At 44.4% G+C, this 24,066-nt stretch overlaps 1 protein-coding gene across 1 annotated transcript in view; it reads right to left on the bottom strand.

The window, feature by feature from the left end:
• Positions 1–1,999: 1,999 nt before the first annotated feature.
• Positions 2,000–24,066, bottom strand: part of LOC126212697 (growth factor receptor-bound protein 14-like) — a 411,244-nt gene continuing 389,177 nt past the window's right edge. Inside the window, exons 7-8 of the mRNA XM_049940112.1 lie at positions 23,656–23,749; positions 2,000–6,337 (exon numbers count right to left, since the gene is read on the bottom strand). Of these exons, the coding sequence (XP_049796069.1) occupies positions 6,164–6,337; positions 23,656–23,749 (268 nt within the window). The 3' untranslated portion in view covers positions 2,000–6,163. The remainder of the gene's footprint in view (positions 6,338–23,655; positions 23,750–24,066) is intronic.

Genomic DNA, 24,066 nt, shown 5'->3' with positions numbered 1-24,066 from the left:
AAGAGGAGCAGTACGGTTTCAGACCGGGAAGATCAACAACGGACCTCATATTTGCGGTAAGGCAACTGCAGGAAAGGCACTATGAGTACGGGAAGGACTTAATCGTGGCCTTTTTAGATATTGAGAAGGCGTATGACAGTATCTGTAGGGACAAGCTCTGGGATGTGCTGAACACAAAAGGGATAGATGAAGAGATAACACGAAAAGTCAGAAAAATGTATGAGGGAAGTGAGAGTTGTGTGAAAGTGGGGAGGGAACGTACTGCACGGTTCAAGCTGGAAAATGGGCTGCGACAGGGAAGTGCAATTTCGCCTTTATTGTTTATTATTGTTACGGATGAAATCCTACAGCAAGTATCAGATGCAATTGGAGATCATAAAATGAAAGCAGTGCTTTCTGCCGATGACCTGATGTTATGGGGAAATTGCGAGAAGGAGGTGCAAGAGCAGTTAGATGCATGGGAGGCAACGGCAGCACAATATGGAATGCATTTCTCTGCAAAGAAAAGTGAAATAATTGTCATAACAAGGAAGAAGAATAGGCCAAACGTGGATATAACTTGTGGAGGGGAAAAACTACAAGTGGTAGAGAACTTCAAGTACCTGGGAAGCGTGATTGAAAGTAAGGGGGGAAACGCAATGGAAATAAATGAAAGGTGCAGAAAAGCAGGGCAGTTCTACAAATGCATTAGGGGGCTTATTTGGAGCAAGGAGGTGCCACAGAAATCCAAGGGAATTATATACCGAACCTACTTTGTCCCCATATTGGCATACGGAAGTGAGACATGGGTAATGCACAAAAGCGACAAAAGTAGAATACAGGCTAGTGAAATGAAGTTCCAGAGGAGCAGGTTGAGTGTAACAAGACGAGACAGATTGCGAAATGTGTATGTGAGGGAAAGACTAAAGGAGGAACCAGTACAGGACAGGATAGAAAAATCAAGACTGCAGTGGTATGGACACATGAAGAGAATGGATGAGGGAAGAATTCCAAAGAGGATGTTTGATCTGCAAATGGAGGGGAAGAGGCCCAGAGGAAGACCAAGAGATGGGTGAAGGGAGTGAAGGAATGTGTGACAAGAAGAGGAGAGTGTAGTGGGCTGACAAGGCAGCCAGTCCACAGTGACGGGTAGCCGAGAGGGCACACGTACACACACGCCGACTGGCGTGAAGTCTGGAACAGGATTCGTAATGAATGTGATAAAGAAAAGAACGTAGCTACTAGAACACTTCACTTTTATATCCTCCTTTGGTATACAGCATTCTTGATGATACAAGTGAGACTATCTTGAGATACATGCAATGGTACAAATGGCGCCTTGCTAGGTCGTAGCCATTAACTTAGCTGAAGGCTATTCTAACTGTCTCTCGGCAAATGAGAGAAAGGCTTCGTCAGTGTAGTCGCTAGCAACGTCGTCGTACAACTGGGGCGAGTGCTAGTACGTCTCTCGAGACCTGCCTTGTGGTGGCGCTCGGTCTGCGATCCTGACAGTGGCGACACGCGGGTCCGACATGTACTAATGGACCGCGGCCGATTTAAGCTACCACCTAGCAAGTGTGGTGTCTGGCGGTGACACCACAGAGAGAACTGGACGAAGGTGGAAGAGGGGGAATGGTGGAAAGACAGAACACGATGGAGAGGCTTGTGTTCCCGACAGACCCAGCCAGTGGCTGGAAACTGTCCAAGATGATGATGAATAGTGAGTACTACGGATGAGCAAAATAAGTTTGTTTCAAATTAACAAACAGAGCACATCGAGCCAACTGCTGTGCAGGTATTTCCAGAGCAGTAGAGACACACAGTTAAATGATGGTAGGAAACCAAACAAAGTTTAATACTTAGAAAATACCCCTGAGTAAACTCCAAAATTTACTGACAACTTCCTTAATTGTGTTTCAAACACTGAAATGGTGGAGAGGGATGGGATGAATACATAATTGACAGGTGAAATAAATGACACAGCACACGGTTTTGAGTAAAAAATAATTTACTGACCATAGAAAAGAAGTGAACAAGCTTGTTTGTACATATTACAGTATTAAGTTAATACATCCTAGTGATCAAATGTGCAAAAACAAACATTTACTCCTAAGAAATGTAAATGTGGTTACATAAAAACTCTAGTTCACAGATTTGCGAAACGAAGTGAAGCATAAATACGAACCCTGTTCTTGTATACATATTAATACTGATAGAGATACAGCTATAACAACAGTAAACAGCAATAGAAACAATACTAAACATTAATAAAGGACAACACTAACAAAGTATCAGCAGGCAATATCTTTAGTCTATCATGTAAGGGTTACCTACACTACCACAGAACTTCTTGCAAGGAAAGAAAGTGCACCATACACAACAGTGATATATTACAGGCAATAACAAAAAAAAAGAACATAAAAAGGGTTGTGACTTTCTCAACAAGTGGGGCAAAAAACAACAAATTTGCCCCAGTAGGTACCTGCCGATTTGTTCCCTTCTGAGTAACGATCTGTATTGCTTTTTATTCTGTCCACTGTAAAGAACTTACTTTTGCTTAAATAAATGTTTCAAAGTACAATCTAGTCCCGACACTCGGGTGAAAAAGGTACCTCTCGTCAAGTCCACGCACGATTATTTTACACTGAGCATCGAAGTAGCTCGCACAGAAATGTGTCAAATTCTGTGGCCGAAAACGTTTTCCCATTTTAGACTGGAGTAAACAGAAGTCTTCAGTCGTAGCTCAACAGTGAATTTGTCGCACCTGAAGATGTCGGTCAATTGCATCGGCAAAATATTTCAGGAATTACACAATGATATCCAATGTTTCACAAGAGAAACATTTGTAAGAGTAATTCTTCAAGAAAGCCTTTAGTGGCACAAATATGAATGTGATTGTGTCAGGAAAGAACACTAGCCACCACAACTAGACATTAAGAATGTCACAGTTATCACAAATTAACATTTGCATCTCGTCTCCACGTGGTAATGCCCGACAACTGCACCAATGTATCATGTACAGTATATCTGGATTCAGTTAGTATTAAGTGTCACAACGAAATACGATAGCCACGTCCGCAGGAAATGAAGATATGATTGTCCAAGTTATTGCTGTCAATATCCACAGTGGACAACACTTATTGCTTGCTGCAGAATGAACTTCTCCTGATCTCAAATCAAAAAGTATCATTCATTTTCAACGTACAGAGATATACTGATAGCTCAATCATTCTGTTATAGAGATGTGCAGAATACAATGCAATGTACAACCCTTTTATACAGCACGAGGATTAACACACACAAAATCAATAACAAAAAGAGAGACACAGGTTCCGCCAGGAAGTTCTCGCATCTGCCACACCACTTCTCACTACGTATACAATACAAACACTTTAATAAAACCAAAAACTAGGTGGTTGCCATGGCCAAGGAAAACTTCCTGCACTTCTATATTATTTGGCAAAAATAAAGTTTTACCACAAATGTACAAAAATATATTACTCTTTAATTTTTACAGTTACTACAACTAAACTTTGTATCTCTCTCACTCCACAGATCTAGTTCAAAAGTCTTCCTAAATAGATATTAATACATAAGAAATAATAATGTTGTTATTACTTGCCGAGTTGTAACTCTTCAGTAGCAACTCAAAAGCCTCAGTTTCAATGTCAAAGTATTTTAAGACACTTACTACAATTCACTTCCACTGCTATTACATTTATCTCATTCGTCAGGGTTGCCGATGCAAAATTCACAAAAAGTCATTTTCGAAACAACGGTACTAGCAGCAACTGACGAGATATGTATTGTCATGATAAATACTTATTTCAACTTGCTTCTCTAAAGGCTAATGTTTCTATATAATAAATACTGATGATTCACAAACATATATAACATTACATTGCAAATAAATTTTCTCTACATTTTCCTGCGAATGATATACGATACTCTGTTATACATTACACACAAATCACAATTCAGTTATTACTCTGTTTGTACAACTACTTCATTTGCTTCTCTCACTGCAATTTGTAATAAATTAAAATCATGAACTAAAACGTTTAGTCACTTACAGAGCTTTAAATCATCTTGGTTATTACAACTATATACGCAACACTCTTATCAGACACAATCATGCAAGACTGGCATACATAGTTTTATTTATAGATTCAGCACCTAAATATTATTTACTGGGTGCATTCACTGATCATATGTTACTCTGATAAATAGAAAAATAAATTCCAATGCAACACACACACATGCACGCACACACGCACGTGCATTACTCAATACATAAAGCATTTAGAAATATTTCTGCAGATGAAGGTAAGGGGTCAAAAGGTTTGTGGCAACTGATTGCTTGCTTATTTATTTATATACACTATATTGTACAGTATTCATTCAATGATGGTGAGGATGTTGACACCGATGATAGTGTAGATATATTTTATTACTTCAAAGAATTTTCATAGTTTGTGCTGCAGAGAGGCACTGTAAATATTATGTACACATACAAATGTCTGACAGACAAAACACTGCAGATGACAATTAGCTGCAGTAACATGCGTAATGCTTCTTAAAAATTTTAGACAGCTGTTAAACGCTTTTAAAATACGCCAGGCTACCTCAAGATTTATCATCGATGCCAGATGTACAGAAGTCCCACGTAGCGTACACAATCTGTAGCGTGTGCTTTGCATACTGGCCTCTTCTACAAAATGACCTCATCCCTCCAAAGTTTACAAAACACAGTTCTGGCAAGGTAACAATGTCCATTTCAGGAGTCAAATCTCAAAACTGTGTCGGCAAGTGTGTTCGGTACAGATTGAATTAATAACAGATTGTATTGTAATGCAATAATGCATAAAATTACCTCTAAACGACATGTTCTGTCTTACGGAAGTCAGGCTTAGACATTGAGGCAAGATGATAAGACACGGACAGAAACATTTTACGACAAACGAAGTGGGTGACATCATGAGAGAAAATTACAAGCAGTGATATTCATTTGGAACTTCACATTTTTAAATTACACATGAAATGACGTAGGGTGAACTGAGAGCATCTCAATTTGGTAGCCACTCGTTTACAGATCCGAAAAAGATGAGAAGTCGGCCAACCACACACCAGAGAATGTCCGTTAGTTTTAAAATAGGATTTCTCTCCTGAAACTTGTCTGGGTGCAGAAGAATCTCAACTGTGGGAGAATAGGAAACAGAGAATTGGAGGTGCTGCAAATTAGGTGGACCGATAAATTATGAGGAACTCTGATTCCTGTAAGTAAAGGATGATAGGGCGTGTGCTAGGATATCAGGGAATAACTTCTGTGGTACTGGGGAGCCATAGAGGGCAACACCTTTTGAGGAAGACAGAGACCAGTAAACATCCAGCAAATGTGCTAATAGATTGACACCGAGGCTAAAGCTGTAGTGGGTCATACATAGCCAAGAGCAAGACTGACGACTCAGCAAAAAAAGAAATAATAATAAAAAAGCTCCAACTTTGGCAAGTCTGCTCAGTATTTTTGTATGTATTCTCCAACAGTGCACAGTGCTATGCATTTATATTTCACAGTAATGACACATGTTGCACGAAACTCAATTACATTAATATGTCGTCAACAGATTCCTTATTATGCAGATGTCCTTTGTACATACGCGTTTACATATATAATGACGTCATCCCGTACCCTTTACAAATTACATTAATGTTCACGGGTGGATAAAGAAATAAATGCACCAATAGAATTTACAAGACGCATCATTTTGTAAGTCGGGCTGGGTAGAACGCGACCCCCCTAGTGTTGTGTAAGTCTGCACGCAATGCTATAATATGTGCAACAAATAGTGAGAGGGTTTTACCTCTCCATAGTGGTAAACAGAAGAATCCTACGGTGACGGAAGTTTCTGGAAGCTACTCCAGTACACACTGGAAGCTATTCCGGTATACCACAACGATTCTCTAGTCTTTGCCGGCTTACACAGTGTGACCACGGTCCAGTTCTCGAAACGCTACAGGGTATTACCACCGAGGCACAGATCAAACGTGTGCACCGACAGGCCGGCAAGAGTACGCGGTCGGCAATGTAGCTCCGCGTAGATACTGGCCGCGTCGGGGTCCGGGAGGTTCCTCCGACAGCGTCAGATCCTCGGGACGGTCAGGTGTCGTCTCGGGACTGCCGCCCTCAGTAGGTGACGGAGTTGTGTTCGGCGGGGCCCTGCACGACGTAGTGGGTGAGGCGCGTGGGCAGGCGGCCGGCGTTCAGCTGGTAGAACTCGACGAGCTGCAGCAGGTCGTAGAACTTGGTGCTGCCGTTGTCCAGCGAGTAGCAGACCGCGTCGCGGGCAGTGTCCACCACCTGTGGGCAAAGCGAGACGAAACTGTGTGACGAATAAGATATACTACAGTACCTAATACTGTGCTTAGTGAAGCACACAATACACATCCATTATGAGAATTTCACTCGGCAGCGGAGTGTGGACTTACACTGCTGGCCACCGTAAATGCAACACCAAGAAAGACAAGAGGTAGCACAACAAAATTTATTTTGTAGATAACATGTTGACCAAGTATCAAATGATTACGTTTACAGACGTCTGTGACATGTGGTTCCTGCCAGAATCAGTAGCCAGAGTAGCCGCCATTGTTGGAGATCACCGCTGCCACACGTCTCGGCATTGAGTCAAAGAGACGTTGGATGTGTTCCTGGGGCACAGCAGCCCAAGCAGCTTCCACACGTTGCCAAAGATCATCTGGTGTGGCAGCTGGGGATGTAATCTTGGTCACTCGTTGAGAAACCGTGGACCACATGTTTTCTATCGGCGAAAGATCCGGAGAGCGAGCCGGCCAGGGAAGCAGTTCAATCTGGTTATTGACGAAGAACCTTTGGATAATGCGTGCCACGTGTGGTCGCGCATTATCCTGTTGAAATATGGCTGTGGCCGAGCCCTGAAGGTAAGGAAGGACAACTGGCTCCAGCACCTCGGATATGTAGAGCCGGCTATTTAAAGTACCGGCAATGCGTACTAGAGGCGTGCGAGAGTAATATCCAATACCGCCCCATACCATAATACCCGGTGCAAGACCAGTGTGGCGGTGCATAATGCAGCTGTCCAGCATCCTCTCTCCACGGTGTCTCCACACTCGAATCCGACCATCGTGGTGCTGCAGACAGAAGCGTGCCTCGTCAGTAAAGACAACGTCATTCCATTCTGCCGTCCACATCCGTCTGTCATCACACCATTGGCGACGGAGACGTCTGTGGTTCTGCGTCAGTGGTAGACGAAGCAATGGACGTCTTGCGGACACACCACTCTGCTGTAAACGGCGTCGAATGGTACGCGCAGACACTGGATGATGCGTTACAGACGCAATGTGCTGTGCTATGGTTCGGGATGTCACTGAGCGATCCGTCACTGCCATGCGCACAATTTGCCTATCAGCACGTGCAGTGGTGCACCGAGGTGAATGCGATCGACCACGTCGGTCCGTCGTACCCTCCTGCATCCGACGGTCACATATCCGCATTACAGTTGTTCGGTTTCGTCCAACACGACTAGCGATTTCTCTGTATGATAATCCACAATCTCGGTAAGCCACTATCCTTCCTCTGTCGAACTCGGATACTTGATCAAAAGATGTTCGCTGTTGTCTACGAGGCATAACTGATCGTCTTGTGAAACTACCACAAGGTAAACACACGTGCCGAACGTACACTCGTCGAAATCGCCAAGCCTTAAATGGCGCTATGAGGTGGCGCCACAGGCGCGCGTGATGTGCGTCTGCGCTGAAATTCTAATCAGTTGCATATCTCATCGCAGCAAACTCATGGTGTAAATTTCACTTGATTCGGATGCTTCCTTCAGGGTGTTGCATTTACGGTGGCCAGCAGTGTATATGAAACTTCCTGGCAGATTAAAACCGTGCGCCGGACCGAGACTCGAACTCGGGACCTTTGCCTTTCGCGGCCGTGACGCCCCGTCCTCACAGTGAGTCGTTCTTGGGTAGCTCAGATGGTAGAGCACGTGCCCACGAAAGGTAAAGGTCCCGAGTTCGTCTCGGTCCGGCACACAGTTTTAATCTGCCAGGAAGTTTCAATACACATCCATTGTTTTCATTCTAAGGCTTATTCTTCTTTTTTCCCTTGAGAATTTTCCACTTTGATGCGCATTTCAGAAGACATAACATTTTGGATGATAATATGTTTTTGCTCGAAATTATGTTGGGCTGATCTGCATAGTAGAGCATTCAGGACAAAATTTATCTGACCACATCATTGTTCTTTACTCCAGAAAATGAGAGCTTTATACAGGGTAAAAGTGGATAAAAGAAACAAAATATATGAAATGGAGGAAAGTGATACAACATACTGCCTTATGGGTAATTTGTTGGTTCCCAACATGTAACACACAAATAACAGAATGAGCTCTCAAATGTGACACACAGCCGTGTTTTCTAAATACAAAAAAATTACAATTTGTGGCAAAAACATGTGTATTTTACATTATCTGTGTTTTCCAGTGGAGTATCATGTCCACATTTATCTGGATAAGCAGGCTATTCACAAGTTAATAAAGTCCGGCAAAAGTACGTATGTATGAGCTAGTTCTTTCTTTACTTAAGATAAACTGGGAAATTTTGTATACATTTTAAATTTAATGTATGCAAGTTTTCTATGAATCTTTATCCAGTGTCAGTTACTCAATGCATGTGGGTGAGTGCTGAAGCACAATATTAATCATGTAAAATCAAATATAAAATTGTTATTTGAGATAAATGTATAAATTTGAATATTGGTTGTATTAATACTGTTTTGGCAAGGTTTGCTGGACATGTAGTTAGGATGAGTATGGACAGAATGGCGAAGAGAGTGTGGGAAACAACTGGGAGGACAAGGGGACAGACAGGAACCAAGTGGGCTGTTGAACTTCGGAAGGGCTGGTTGGAATTAGGATGAAGAAAAGGAAAATTGCAGGAACAAATACACACCGACCAATATGCCGGAGACCAATGACAGAGAAGAACACACAAAAAGATTAGTGTGTCAACAGTGAAGCCGACAGGAGAAATGTACACCAAAGATCTCGGAAGAAGAGCGGAAGAGAAGAAGAGAAAGAATGAAAAAGTTCTGGGAAAAGAAGAGGAGAATGCAGTCGACCTGTGGTCCTACAGAGGCCGTAACACAAGAAGAAGAAGAAGAAGAAGAAGAAGAAGAAGAAAAATAAGATTAATGCTGTTTTGTGATAGAAAACATGTATTCTGTGTAGAAAGAACCAACAAGGTAATACTATAAATTATGCAAAAAATTAATGTAAAATAATAAAAGTAATTGTGACAAAATTTATACGAATGAAACAATATAAGCTAATACAAATATGTTAGTGGCTCATTACAGTCTTGGTACGAAACAACTGCTACAAAGCTAACTGTACGTCTTCAATAAAATTCTTCAGGGTATCAGACCGCATCGTCATAATTTAAAATGCGCCAACGTTTCGGCCAGCGTTGCAGCTAGCCTTCATCAGGGCCTTACGTTAACTGCTAAATGAACACACGTGGTTCCTTAAATAGCTGCACGAGAAAACCGTGTCGTTACTTGATTGGCTGTAAAAGGAGGAGGAGTAGGGGTGAAAGGTATGCTTTATTGGTGTTTTCTTTATTATCTGTCATTGGCTGAAATAGCTGTTTTCTATTGGTCTTTATATTAATCCACCCCATTGGAGGAGATGGACGAATAGCGAACAGGTGATGGCTGTGACGTCACACTGTTTCCATGCTGTCCAGAAGCCGGCTGCGGCGTGCCATTGCTTTGTGTACTCGCGACCACTACTGCGGCTCTCCGCGTGTCTGCATGGGCCGCCACGGCTCTGCCGCCGCTCCGTAGCCCTGCTATTGCAGGCAGCCAAGACCTCGGAAGCTTGTACCCGTCCTCTCTATTCATGTTGGCGGGTCTTTTGGCTATTTCTATCGCCTCTCTAATCTTTCTTTTGAAAGTGAGAGGCTGTTTCGCCAGGACGCGGGCTTCTTGAAAAAATATTGGTTTCCCGCACTCGTCTCGGTGTTCCGCCACTGCTGACTTAGTGTGTTGTTTCAGGCGGCGTGTATGAAATTGGTTGTGCGTGTGGATTAGTCTACATAGGTGAGACGGGACGTCCGATTAGCACAAGGCTCTCGGAACATGAAAGATATATCCGCCTGAAACAACACACTAAGTCAGCAGTGGCGGAACACCGAGACGAGTGCGGGAAACCAATATTTTTTCAAGAAGCCCGCGTCCTGGCGAAACAGCCTCTCACTTTCAAAAGAAAGATTAGAGAGGCGATAGAAATAGCCAAAAGACCCGCCAACATGAATAGAGAGGACGGGTACAAGCTTCCGAGGTCTTGGCTGCCTGCAATAGCAGGGCTACGGAGCGGCGGCAGAGCCGTGGCGGCCCATGCAGACACGCGGAGAGCCGCAGTAGTGGTCGCGAGTACACAAAGCAATGGCACGCCGCAGCCGGCTTCTGGACAGCATGGAAACAGTGTGACGTCACAGCCATCACCTGTTCGCTATTCGTCCATCTCCTCCAATGGGGTGGATTAATATAAAGACCAATAGAAAACAGCTATTTCAGCCAATGACAGATAATAAATGAAACACCAATAAAGCATACCTTTCACCCCTCCTCCTCCTCCTTTTACAGCCAATCAAGTAACGACACGGTTTTCTCGTGCAGCTATTTAAGGAACCACGTGTGTTCATTTAGCAGTTAACGTAAGGCCCTGATGAAGGCTAGCTGCAACGCTGGCCGAAACGTTGGCGCATTTTAAATTATGACGATGCGGTCTGATACCCTGAAGAATTTTATTGAAGAAGACAACGGCCGCGGAAGCCTACGCTTACATCTAACTGTACGTCTTTCGCTTTCTCAAATAAGTTGGAGTTCACACTATTGGCATAATGTTATTCAAAGAAAATCTGGACAAACACTTCTCAGCAGTTTGGTGTTACGGTTGCCCAGCTCCAAAAATCAGCAGCTGGATTAATTTTCACAAAATTATTAATTTGGGATACAGTTAATTGGGGTGGGAACGTTAAGCGTTAAATGAATCTCGGTCCAAGGAGACGAGTCTGGCAATGTCGGAACAGGTAAAGGGAGGCCGGGTGACATCAACGTCAAACATTACACTGGTGAGCCGTAACATTATGGCCACTGCCACATAGTGAAATGGAATGCCTCCTTTGGTGTTGTGGCACAGTAACGTGAAGCAAAGATGAGTCACAAATCACTCTAACAATGATACGGGCCAGAAATGGGGAACTAATCCGACACAAGCCACTCTGACGAAGTGCCTGTTGTTGTGGGCTCGACACATCGAAAACGAGCATCTAGGGAAAAGGTGAAAATGGTCAGCTGCTCGTGAGTGACTACGGGAACTGCTCAGAGGGCTGTTGCTGTTGTTGTTGTAGTCTTCAGTCCTGAGACTGGTTTGATGCAGCTCTCCATGCTACTCTATCCTGTGCAAGCTTCTTCATCTCCCAGTACCTACTGCAACCTACATCCTTCTGAATCTGCTTAGTGTATTCATCTCTTGGTCTCCCTCTACGATTTTTACCCTCCACGCTGCCCTCCAATGCTAAATTTGTGATCCCTTGATGCCTCAAAACATGTCCTACCAACCGATCCCTTCTTCTAGTCAAGTTGTGCCACAAACTTCTCTTCTCCCCAATTCTATTCAGTACCTCCTCATTAGTTATATGATCTACCCATCTAATCTTCAGCATTCTTCTGCAGCACCACATTTCGAAAGCTTCTATTCTCTTCTTGTCCAAACTGGTTATCGTCCATGTTTCACTTCCATACATGGCTACACTCCATACAAATACTTTCAGATAAGACTTCCTGACACTTAAATCTATACTCGATGTTAACAAATTTCTCTTCTTCAGAAACGATTTCCTTGCCATTGCCAGTCTACATTTTATATCCTCTCTACTTCGACCATCTTCAGTTATTTTACTCCCTAAATAGCAAAACTCCTTTACTACTTTAAGTGTCTCACTTCCTAATCTAATCCCCTCAGCGTCACCCGATTTAATTAGACTACATTCCATTATCCTCGTTTTGCTTTTGTTGATGTTCATCTTATATCCTCCTTTCAAGACACTGTCCATTCCGTTCAACTGCTCTTCCAAGTCCTTTGCTGTCTCTGACAGAATTACAATGTCATCGGCGAACCTCAAAGTTTTTACTTCTTCTCCATGAATTTTAATACCTACTCCGAATTTTTCTTTTGTTTCCTTTACTGCTTGCTCAATATACAGATTGAATAACATCGGGGAGAGGCTACAACCCTGTCTCACTCCTTTCCCAACCACTGCTTCCCTTTCATGTCCCTCGACTCTTATAACTGCCATCTGGTTTCTGTAGAAATTGTAAATAGCCTTTCGCTCCCTGTATTTTACCCCTGCCACCTTCAGAATTTGAAAGAGAGTATTCCAGTTAACGTTGTCAAAAGCTTTCTCTAAGTCTACAAATGCTAGAAACGTAGGTTTGCCTTTTCTTAATCTTTCTTCTAAGATAAGTCGTAAGGTTAGTATTGCTTCACGTGTTCCAACACAAAACGACAAGTAGGTGACAAGTTGTCGGACACCCGTGCCTCGTCACAGAATGTGGAGGGGCAGAGGCCCACTCACTCTGTAAAGCAGGACAGGTGGTGGTCGGTACAAGCCTGACGACAGAGTACAGTGCCGGTGTGGGTACAAACATTTCGGAGCACACCTTTCGGAGCACAATGTCTAAGGGGCTCCACAGCAGACGATCCGTACATACTCCCAAGCCGCCTAGACCACATCGTCAGTTGCAGTTAGTTGGGACAGGGTCATCGCACTGGACCAAAATTGATGTAAAAATTTCATTCCGTCGGAAGAATCCATTTTTCGTTACCACCAGGCTGACGGTTGCATCCGATACACCGTCATCGAGGAGAATAGCTGCTCGAAAGAGGCAACACACCAGAGACAGTCTAGTGTGGGGAATATTGAAATGTAGGGGCATTCAGCTGGGCTTCCACGGGAGCCGTGTGTGAACCACTTACCAGCCGCGTCCTTTCACGGTTGATGCCAGCCCTGACAGTGATGGTAGCTTCTGGCGTGACAACTGTCTACACAACAAGGGCCAGAATCGTGCTAAAGTACAGGGTGATTCAAAAAGAATACCACAACTTTAAAAATGTGTATTTAATGAAAGAAACATAATATAACCTTCTGTTATACATCATTACAAAGAGTATTTAAAAAGTTTTTTTTTCACTCAAAAACAAGTTCAGAGATGTTCAATATGGCCCCCTCCAGACACACGAGCAATATCAACCCGATACTCCAACTCGTTCCACACTCTCTGTAGCATATCAGGCGTAACAGTTTGGATAGCTGCTGTTATTTCTCGTTTCAAATCATCAATGGTGGCTGGGAGAGGTGGCCGGAACACCATATCCTTAACATACCCCCGTAAGAAAAAATCGCAGGGGGTAAGATCAGGGCTTCTTGGAGGCCAGTGATGAAGTGCTCTGTCACGGGCTGCCTGGCGGCCGATCCATCGCCTCAGGTAGTTGACGTTCAGGTTTCATAACTAACCTTTTTCGTAGGACTCTCCATACAGTCGATTGTGGAATTTGCAGCTCTCTGCTAGCTCTGCGAGTCGATTTTCCTGGGCTGCAAACAAATGCTTGCTGGATGCGTGCTACATTTTCATCACTCGTTCTCGGCCATCCAGAACTTTTCCCTTTGGACAAACATCCATTCTCTGTAAACTGTTTATACCGACGTTTAATACACCACCTATCAGGAGGTTTAACACCATACTTCGTTCGAAATGCACGCCGAACAACTGTCGTCGATTCACTTCTGCCGTACTCAATAACACAAAAAGCTTTCTGTTGAGCGGTCGCCATCTTAGCATCAACTGACGCTGACGCCTAGTCAACAGCGCCTCATGCGAACAAATGTACAACTAAATGAAATTTCAAATAACTTCCGGGAATTCAGCCAGGTAACACTTTCAGCGACCGCCGATATTTCGGCGGGAGAACACCCCGCCATTTTCAAGGCAAACTGCAACGGACAGGCGGCGTGCATGCAAATTTAATACCTATATTTCGGCGGGAGAACACCCCGTTTGCCTTGCCTTGAAAATGGCGGGGTGTTCTCCCGCCGAAATATCGGCGGTCGCTGAAAGTGTTACCTGGCTGAATTCCCGGAAGTTATTTGAAAGTTGTATACGCCAGGAGAAACTCAGGTCTAACTAAATGAAAGTTTATAGCTCCCTTAATTCGCCGACAGATAGTGCTTAGCTCTGCCTTTTGTCGTTGCAGAGTTTTAAATTCCTAAAGTTGTGGTATTCTTTTTGAATCACCCTGTACTTAGAGAAAGTTATCTTGATGTATTGCCCAACGAACTTGCCTGAGAGGAAGCCAGATGGATGCACCTGAGAATCTAGCAGGTGCCCATCAATCTCCGGGAATTGAATGGCGAGTGAGTAGATATCTCGTGCCACATTCCTCTGGAACGCAGCGAGGACTTGTTAATGTTTTTGTCTGATGGGTGCACATGTTCCAAAGTTTCCAGACGTTAATGAAGGCTCAGCGGAGATGTACATTAACGTGATATAAGTTATGGGATAGTGACATGCACATACATTATGTGATCAAAAGTATCCAGACACCCCCAAAAACACGTTTTTCATATTAGGTGCATTGTGCTGCCACCTACTGCCAGGTACTCCACGTTAGCGATCTCAGTAGCCATTGGACATCGTGAGAGAGCAGAATGGGGTGCTCTGCAGAACTCACGGACTTGAAATGTAGTCAGGTGATTGGGCGTCACATCTGTATGCGAGATTTCCACTCTGCTAAACATCCCTAGGTCCACTGTTTCCGATGTCACAGTGAAGTGCAAATGTGAAAAGACACGTACAGCATAAAAGCGTACAGGCCAACCTCATCTATTGACCGACAGGGACTGCCGACTGTTGAAGAGGGTTGTAATGTGTAATAGGCAGACATCTATCCAGACCATCACACAGGAATTCAAAACTGCATCAGGATCCACATTAACGCTCTGACAGTTAGGTGAGAGGTGAGAAAACTTGGATTTCACAGTCGAGTGGCTGCTCACAAGCCACACATCACGCCGGTAAATGCCAAACGACCCCTCGCTCTGTGTAAGGAGCGTAAACATTGGACGATTGAACACTGGAAAAACGTTGTGTGGAGTGACGAATTACGGTACACAATGTGGCGATTCGATGGCTGTGTGTGGGTATGGCGAATGATCAGTGAACATCATCTGCCAGCGTGTGTAGTGCCAACAGTAAAATTCGGAGGCAGTGGTGGTATGATGTGGTCGTCTTTTTTGCGGAGGGGGCAAAGCACTATCATAGAACAGCCCCACATTTACGTTTTAAGCACCTCCTTCCTTCGCGCTGTTGAAGAGCAATTCGGGGATGGCGATTGCATCTACCAACACGGTCGAGCACCTGTTCATAATGCACGGCCTGTGGCGGAGTGGTTACACGACAGTAACATCCCTGTAATGGACTGGCCTGCACAGAGTCCTGACCTGAGTCCTACAGAACACCTTTGCGACGTTTTGGAACACCGACTTCGTGCCAGGCCTCACCGACCGACATCGATACCTCTCCTCAGTGCAGCACTCCGTGAAGAATGGGCTGCCATTCCCTAGGAAACCTTCCAGCACCTGATTGAACGTATGCCTGCAAGAGTGGAAGCTGTCATTAAGGCCAACACCATACTGAATTCCAGCATTAGCGATGGAAGGCACCACGAACTTTTAAGTCATTTTCAGCCAGATGTCCGGATACTTTTGATCACATAGATGTGTAGTGAACAGAAGATATAAAATGTCAGTTCATTGACGGAGCTGTTATTTGTACTCAGGTGATTCATGTGAAAAGGTTTATGACCTCATTATGGCTGCACAACGAGGGTTAACAGACTTTGAAACTGGAATGGTAGTTGGAGCTAGATGCATGGGACAAAAATTGGTTCACATGGCTCTGAGCACTATGGGACTTAACATCTGAGGTCATCAGTGCCCTAGAATTTAGAACTACTTAAACCTAACTAACCTAAGGACATCACACACATCCATGCCCGAAACAGGATTCAAACCTGCGACCGTACTGGTCGCACGGTTCCAGACTGTAGTGCCTAGAACCGCCCGGCCACCCTGGCCGGCTGCATGGGACATTCCATTTCTGAAAACTTCAGGGAATTCAACGTTCCAAGATCCACAGCGTCGAGAGTTGGCTGAGAATACAAAAGTTTCAGGCATTACTCCTCACCACGGACAACGCACTGGCTGACGACCATTTCAGTGCTAAGAGACAACCAACACTATGTGAAATACCCACGGAAATGAATGTGGGATGTACGACAAAGATATCCGTTAGGACAGTGCGGAGAAATCTGGCGTTAATTGGTTATGTCAGCAGACAACTGACGCAAGTGCCTTTGCTGATAGCACATGACCTGCAGTGCCACTCCTGGACTCGTGAATATGTCAGTTGGACTCTAGACAACTGGAGAACCGTGACCTGGTCAGATGAGTCCCAAGTTCAATTGGTAAGACCTGAAAGTAATGAAACTACCTGGCAGATTAAAACTGTGTGCCGGACCGAGACTCGAACTCGGGACCTCTGCCTTTCGCGGGCAAGTGCTCTACCAACTGAGCTACCGAAGCACGACTCACGCCTGGTACTCACAGCTTTACTTCTGCCAGTACCTCGTCTCCTACCTACCAAACTTTACAGAAGCTCTCCTGCGAACCTCCGCTGCAGAGTGAAAATCTCATTCTGGAAACATTCCCCAGGCTGTGGTTAAGCCATGTCTCCGCAATATCCTTTCTTTCAGGAGTGCTAGTACTGCTAGGTTCGCAGGACAGCTTCTGTTAAGTTTGGAAGGTAGGAGACGAGGTACTGGCAGAAGTAAAGCTGTGAGTACCGAGCGTGAGTCGTGCTTGGGTAGCTCAGTTGGTAGAGCACTTGCCCGCGAAAGGCAAAGCTCCCGAGTTCGAGTCTCACACCGATACACAGTTTTAATCTGCCAGGAAGTTTCATATCAGCGCACAATCCGCTGCAGAGTGAAAATCTCATTTTGAAGGTAGTGTTCGAGAGTGGTGCAGACTCCGTGAAGCCACAGACCCAAATTGTCAACACGGTACTGCACAAGCTGGTGGCAGCTTTGTAATCACATGGGGGCTGCATTCACACGGAATGGAAGGGGTCCTCTGGTACAATTAAACTGATCATTGACTGGAAATGGTTATGTTCAGCTACTTGGAGACCATTTGGAGCTATTTATGGACTTCAGGTTCCCAAACAACAATGTAATTTTTGTGGATGCTAAAATGCCATGTCATTGGGCCACAATTGTTAACAACTGGTTTGGAGAACATTTTGGACAATTTGAGCATATGATTTCGGGCACCCAGATCGCCGAACATGAATCCCATTGAATATTTATGGGACATGATGCAGAGTTCAGTTCATGGACAAAATCCTACACCGGCAGCACTTACGCAGTTAGTGTGGCTCAATACGAGGTGTGGCTAGAAAAAAACCGGACTAGTACTTGTGAGACAATAAAACGAATGCAATAAGGCTGAAAGTCGCGTGGCCTGTCACGTGACTCTCGCTCCGCCTACTGCTCGAGTTTCATCTGCCTCCTGCACTCAGTCTGCCCGTGGCGTCTGTTTTAAGTAGTTGACGTTTTGTCTGTGCGTCGGAAAATGTTGAGTGTACAGAAAGAACAGCGTGTTAACATCAAATTTTGTTTCAAACTAGGAAAATCTGCAAGTGAAACGTTTGTAATGTTACTTACGATCCCGAAACTAAACGCCAATCGATGCATTGGAAAACTCCTGGTTCTCCACGACAAAAAAAAGCACGAATGTCAAAATCGAAATTCAAGGCAATGATGATTGTTTTTTTTTTTTTTTGACATCAAAGGGATTGTGCACATTGATTGGGTACCAGAGGGACAAACAGTGAATCAGCATTACTACATTAGCGTCCTGGCTACTCTACGTGAGCGAGTACGGAGAAAACGGAACGATTTGTGGAGAAAAAAGTCACGGATCCTTCACCAAGACAATGCCCCAGCTCACAGTGCGTTGTCAGTGAAGACGTTTTTGGCAAAACACAACATTCCCATCTTAGATCATCCACCCTACTCACCTGATTTGGCCCCCTGTGATTTTTTTCTTTTCCCTAAAGTCAAGTCAGCTTTGAAAGGAACTAGATTTGAGACTGTTGAAGCAGTAAAAGAAAAAGCGACGGACGTAATGTATGGACTTACCGAAAATGATCTGCAGCATTGCTACGAACAGTGGAAAATTCGTATGGAGCGGTGTAGAGACCGAGGAGGAGAGTACATTGAAGGAGATAACATGAAATTGTAAATAATTGTAAATAAATGTTTTTTCCAGCATCAGTCCGGTTTTTTTCTAGCCGCACCTCGTATATCCGCAGGAGCTATCAACAACTTGTCGAGTCCGTGCCACGTCGAGTCACTGCACGAGGTTGGCCAAAAGGAGCTCCACCACAATATTGACAGCTGTCCCATGAGATTTGTCACCTCAGCATACATTATGTGTGAATAAACAACTAGTTTCAAGTCTGAACAGGTGCTGAACACTGACTAATGTCGAAATGTTTATTATGCACAATGATGAGGTAGAGTATTGGGGAGAGAAGAACTTAAGGGGCTCCGGAAAGGCTCAAAACCATGAAAAGTTCAAGTTTTACTTTTTTGCGTTTTCTGAATCTGCAGACTATTACCTTTTAATAGATATATAATTTATTCAATTCCGAAGACTACAACTATTTTTAAATTTTTTTTGAAATGTGTTCTACATGGGCGTGACCCACTGTGGCGCTGTTAAACTGCTGTCAAATGGTGTTATTATTAACGTCCGTGTTCATCAGGTACATTTTAGTGATGTGAGATAAAGTATGTGTTGTGGCTAACCTGTGATGGTTCAATATATATCGCTGGTGTGATTGTCGATTGTTTCGTGTTTATTTACTCTGTCGTTATCTCGAAAATATTCGGAATTAATTCTGTTTCTTGAGTCTCTGTTTTGTTGAAGTATAATAATGAGTAAAAGTAAAGTTATTAGAAATCCTCTGAACGCTTTTAAGAAAAGGAGAAATGTTGGAAAGCCAAAGGTATGTGTTATTACTGTAAACAATAAAGACGATGAAAATCCCCAACATAGCTTGTGTCCCAAAGAAGAAGACAGTTGCTGTAAATATAACAAAGGATTGCTAACTGGTGAAGTGTACACTCATAAGCATAGTCTGCCTCATGCAATAATGGAGATGATAAAACCTATTTTCAGAGACTTAGCAGCACCTGAACTGTTGAAAAAGTGTATTCACGGAAAAAGTCAAAACCCCAATGAAAGTGTAAATAGTGTTATATGGTCGAGAATCCCCAAGACTGTATTTGTTGGAATAGAAACACTTCACTTTGGTGTGTATGATGCTGTTGCGACTTTCAATGATGCCAACATTGTAAGGTGCAAGGTATTTAGAAATATGGGAATGAAGATAGGTTCTAACACGGTACGAGCGATGCTTGCTTTAGACAAGGAACGCCTTCGGGCTGCAGACAGGGCTGTAAAGAGTCTAGAAATACAACCAAGAGTAAACAGGAGGAGGAACAAGAGGAAGCTGGAGGAGGAGTTTGCAGAGGATGAAGATAATCCATCCTATGGACCTGGAATGCACTAAAAAGTCGATGTAGGTCGCAATAGTTATGTGGAGATGAAGAGCCTTGCACAGGACAGACTAGTGGAGAGTTGCATCAAAGCAGACAGCAGACCGAATGAGAGTGAGGTTGGCGAGATAGATTTGCAGTTCTGTGCATCATTTTTGCGGTGTACAGGTGGCAATTAGAGAACTATATGAAATAAAATAGTCATAACTTCTGAATAGTTTGCATTAGGATTGGCTGCAGGGCTTGATGGGAAACAGTATGCAATCTAGGGTTTGGTTTAGCGATGAAGCACACTTTCATTTAGATGTCTACGTCTATGTAATTACTCTGCTGTTCACAATAAAGTGCCTGGCAGAGGGTTCAATGAACCACCTTCAAGCTGTCTCTCTACCGTTCCACTCTCGAGCGGCGCGCGGGAAAAACGAGCACTTAAATTTTTATGTGTGAGCCCTGATTTATCTTATTTCATCGTGATGATCATTTCTCCTTACGTAGGTGGGTGCCAACAGAATGTTTTTGCAATCAGATATTTCATGAGAAGATCCTGTCGCAACGAAAAACGCCTTTGTTTCAATGATTGCCACCCCAGTTTACGTATCATGTCTGTGACACTATCTCCCCTATTTCGCGGTAACACAAAACGAGCTGCCCTTCTTTGTACTTTTTCGATGTCATCCGTCAGTCCCACCTGATGTGGATCCCACACCGCACAGCAGTACTCCAGAATAGGGCGGACAAGCGTGGAGTAAGCAGTCTCTTTAGTAGACCTGTTGCACCTTCCAAGTGTTCTGCCAATGAATCGCAGTCTTTGGTTTGCTCAGTCGACAACAATATCTATGTGATTCTCCCAGTTTAGGTTATTTGTAATTGTAATCCGTCAGTATTTAGTTGAATTTACAGCTCTCAGATTTGTGTGACTTACGCGTAATCGAAATTTAGCTGATTCCTTTTAGTACTTATGTAAATAACTTCGCACTTTCGTTTATTCAGGGTCAATTGCCACTTTTCACACCATACAGATATCATATCTAAATCATTTCACACTTAATTTTGCTCATCTGGCGACTTTACAAAATGTTAAATCACAGCAACCTCTGCAAACAATCTAAGACGGCTACTCAGATTGTCTCCTGTGTCGTTAATATAGATCAGGAACAATAGAGGGCCTATAACACTTCCTTGGGGAACACCGGATATTCCTGCTGTTTTACTCGATGGCTTTCCATCTATAACTACAAACTGTGACCTTTCTGAGAGGAAATCACGAATCCACTCGCTCATCTGAGGTGATATTCCACAGACACGCAGCTTGGTTAGAAGACGCTATGAGGAACGGTGTCGAAAGCCTTCTGGAAATCCAAAAATATGGGTTTCATCAATGAGCAAAACTGGTGCATCCATGATTGAGAAGCCTTTCCACCCTCAACGGCTGCCACAGAATAATTGGTGTATATCCCTCGATGGCACGGTGACTACCAAACGTACGTGAAGGTTTTCGGAGATGATTTCATCCCCATTGTGCAATATGGTTCATCCAAGATGGAGCTCAACCCCATCAAAACAGGAGAGTGTTTCATGTCATGAGCACTTTGGGAACAACATTCTGGGTCCGAAGTACCCAGAGGCCACTGGCACAGACCTAGATTGGATGCCATATTCTCCAGATCTAAACACGTGCGAATCCTTTTTGTGAGGCTATATTAAAGACAAGGAGTACAGCAATAACCTCAAAACCATTGCTGAGCTGAAAAGAGCCATTCAGGAGGTCGTCGACAGCATTGATGTTCCGACACTTCAGCGAGTCGTCTGAGCAACATCATTGCCAATGAAGGCAGGCATATGGAACATATCATAACCAAAATCCAAATATCTGTAGTCACCTTTACATGTTGAATAAAGTGTGTGCACGCCATAGTTTGCAACTAATTTACGTTTCTTATATAGTTCAATAATTATCACCCTGTATGTTAAACGTGGCCAGCGGCCTTGTCGCAGTGGTAACACCGGTTCCCGTCAGATAACCGAAGTTAAGCGCTGTCGGGCTGGGCTAGCACTCGGATGGGTGACCATCCGGTCTGCCGAGCGCTGTTGCCAAGCGGGGTTCACTCAGCCCTTGTGAGGCAAACTGAGGAGCTACTCGATTGAGAAGTAGCGGCTCCGGTCTCGTAAACTGACATACGGCCGGAAAAGCGGTGTGCTGACCACACGCTCCTCTGTATCCGCATCCAGTGACGCCTGTGCGCTGAGGATGACACGACGGTCGGTCGGTACCCTTGGGCCTTCCAAGGCCTGTTCGGACGCAGTTTAGTTTTTATGTTAAATAAAGATTACAGTTTAACATACTAAGATATGTTTCAATGTAAGACTACCTACTAAAGCAGATCTAGAACCTCTTAAAGTGCGCACATTTTGGAAGTTCAGGGCGCGAAATAGTACACCACTGGCCATTAAAATTGCTACACCAACAAGAAATGCAGATGATAAACGGGTATCCAGAGGACAAATATATTATACTAGAACTGACATGTGATTACATTTTCACGCAATTTAGGTGCATAGATCCTGAGAGCTCAGTACCCAGAACAACCACCTCTAGCCGTAATAACGGACTTGATACGCCTGAGCATTGAGTCAAACAGAGCTCCGATGGCGTGTACAGGTACAGCTGCCCGTGCAGCTTCAACACGATACCACAGTTCATCGAGAGTAGTGACTGGCGTATTGTGACGAGCCAGTTGCTCGGCCACCATTGACCAGACGTTTTCAATTGGTGAGAGATCTGGAGAATGTGCTGGCGAGGGCAGGAGTCGAACATTTTCTGTATCCAGAAAGGCCGGTACAGGACCTGCAACATGCGGTCGTGCATTATCCTGCTGAAATGCAGGGTTTTGAAGGGATCGAATGAAGGGTAGAGCCACGGGTCGTAAGACATCTGCAATGTAACGTCCACTGTTCAAAGTGCCGTCATTGCGAACAAGAGGTGAGCGAGACGTGTAACCGATGGCAACGCAAACCATCACGCCAGGTGATACGCCAGTATGGCGATGACGAATACACGCTGCCAATGTGCGTTACCCGCGATGTCGCCAAACACGGATGTGACCATCACGATGCTGTAAACAGAACCTGGATTCATCCGAAAAAATGACGTTTTCCCATTCGTGCACCCAGGTTCGTCGTCGAGTACACCATCGCAGGCGCTCCTGTCTGTGATGCAGCGTCAAGGCTAACCGCAGCCACGGTCTCTGAGGTGGTAGTTCGTGCTTCTGCAAACGTCGTCGAATTGTTCCTGCATATGGTTTTTGTCTTGGAAACGTCCCCATCTGTTGACTCAGGGATCGAGACGTGGCTGCACGATCCATTACAGATGCCTGCCACCTCAACTGCTAGCGATACGAGGCCGTTGGGAGCCAGCACGGCGTTCCGTATTACGCTCCTTTACGCACCGATTCCGTATTCTGCTAACAGTCATTTGATATCGACCAACGCGAGCAGAAATGTCGCGATACGATAAGCAGGAATCGCGATAGGCTACAATCCGACCTTTATCAAAGTCGGAAACGTGATGGTACGCATTTCTCCTCCTTACACGAGGCATCACAACGAAGTTTCACCAGGCAACGCCGGTCAACTGCTGTTTGTGTATGAAAAATCGGTTGGGAACTTCCCTCATGTCAGCACGTTGTAGGTGTCGCCACCGGCGCCAACCTTGTGTTAATGCTCTGAAAAGCTAATCATTTGCATATCACAGCATCTTCTTACCGTCGGTTAAATTTCGCGTCTATAGCACGTCACCTTCGTGGTGTAGCAATTTTAATGGCCAGTAGTGTATTTCTTGGTGGGTCGGCTGTTTTGGGGGGTTATCTGAAGCTGAGGTCACTGGTTCACTTACCGGCTGTATCTGCGTGTGGATGACCTTCCCGCCGCACTTGTAGGTCAGCACGAACGACCCAGGGGAGCTGCGGCTCTCTCGGACCAGGAACACCCTGAAACACCAACATCAAACGTCACAACATGGGACGGTGTGTGTCAAGGAGCACTGGAGGGGTGGGGGAGAGAGGGAGGGGGGCGATATTCTGGAGCAGAGCAACAGCATGTACAGGTTTTGTTAAGATGGTGTACACAACATGTGAGTGGCATGACGTAGTTCCAATGTGGGGGTTCCAGTTCTACAGACCTACAGCGCTACAAAACTACCACCGCGGTCTTTTGGGTGTTGGGAATACATGCTTAGCACGATGAACTAAAACCATGACTATTTTGAGGAAAGCGTTTTCAAGGACACAGGCCTCATTGGAAGGTG

Source organism: Schistocerca nitens, chromosome 11 (assembly GCF_023898315.1).
Source record: "Schistocerca nitens isolate TAMUIC-IGC-003100 chromosome 11, iqSchNite1.1, whole genome shotgun sequence".
Lineage (NCBI taxonomy): Eukaryota > Metazoa > Arthropoda > Insecta > Orthoptera > Acrididae > Schistocerca > Schistocerca nitens.
The sequence above is the reverse complement of the archived record's forward strand: the minus strand, read 5'-3'. Positions and strand labels throughout refer to the sequence as shown.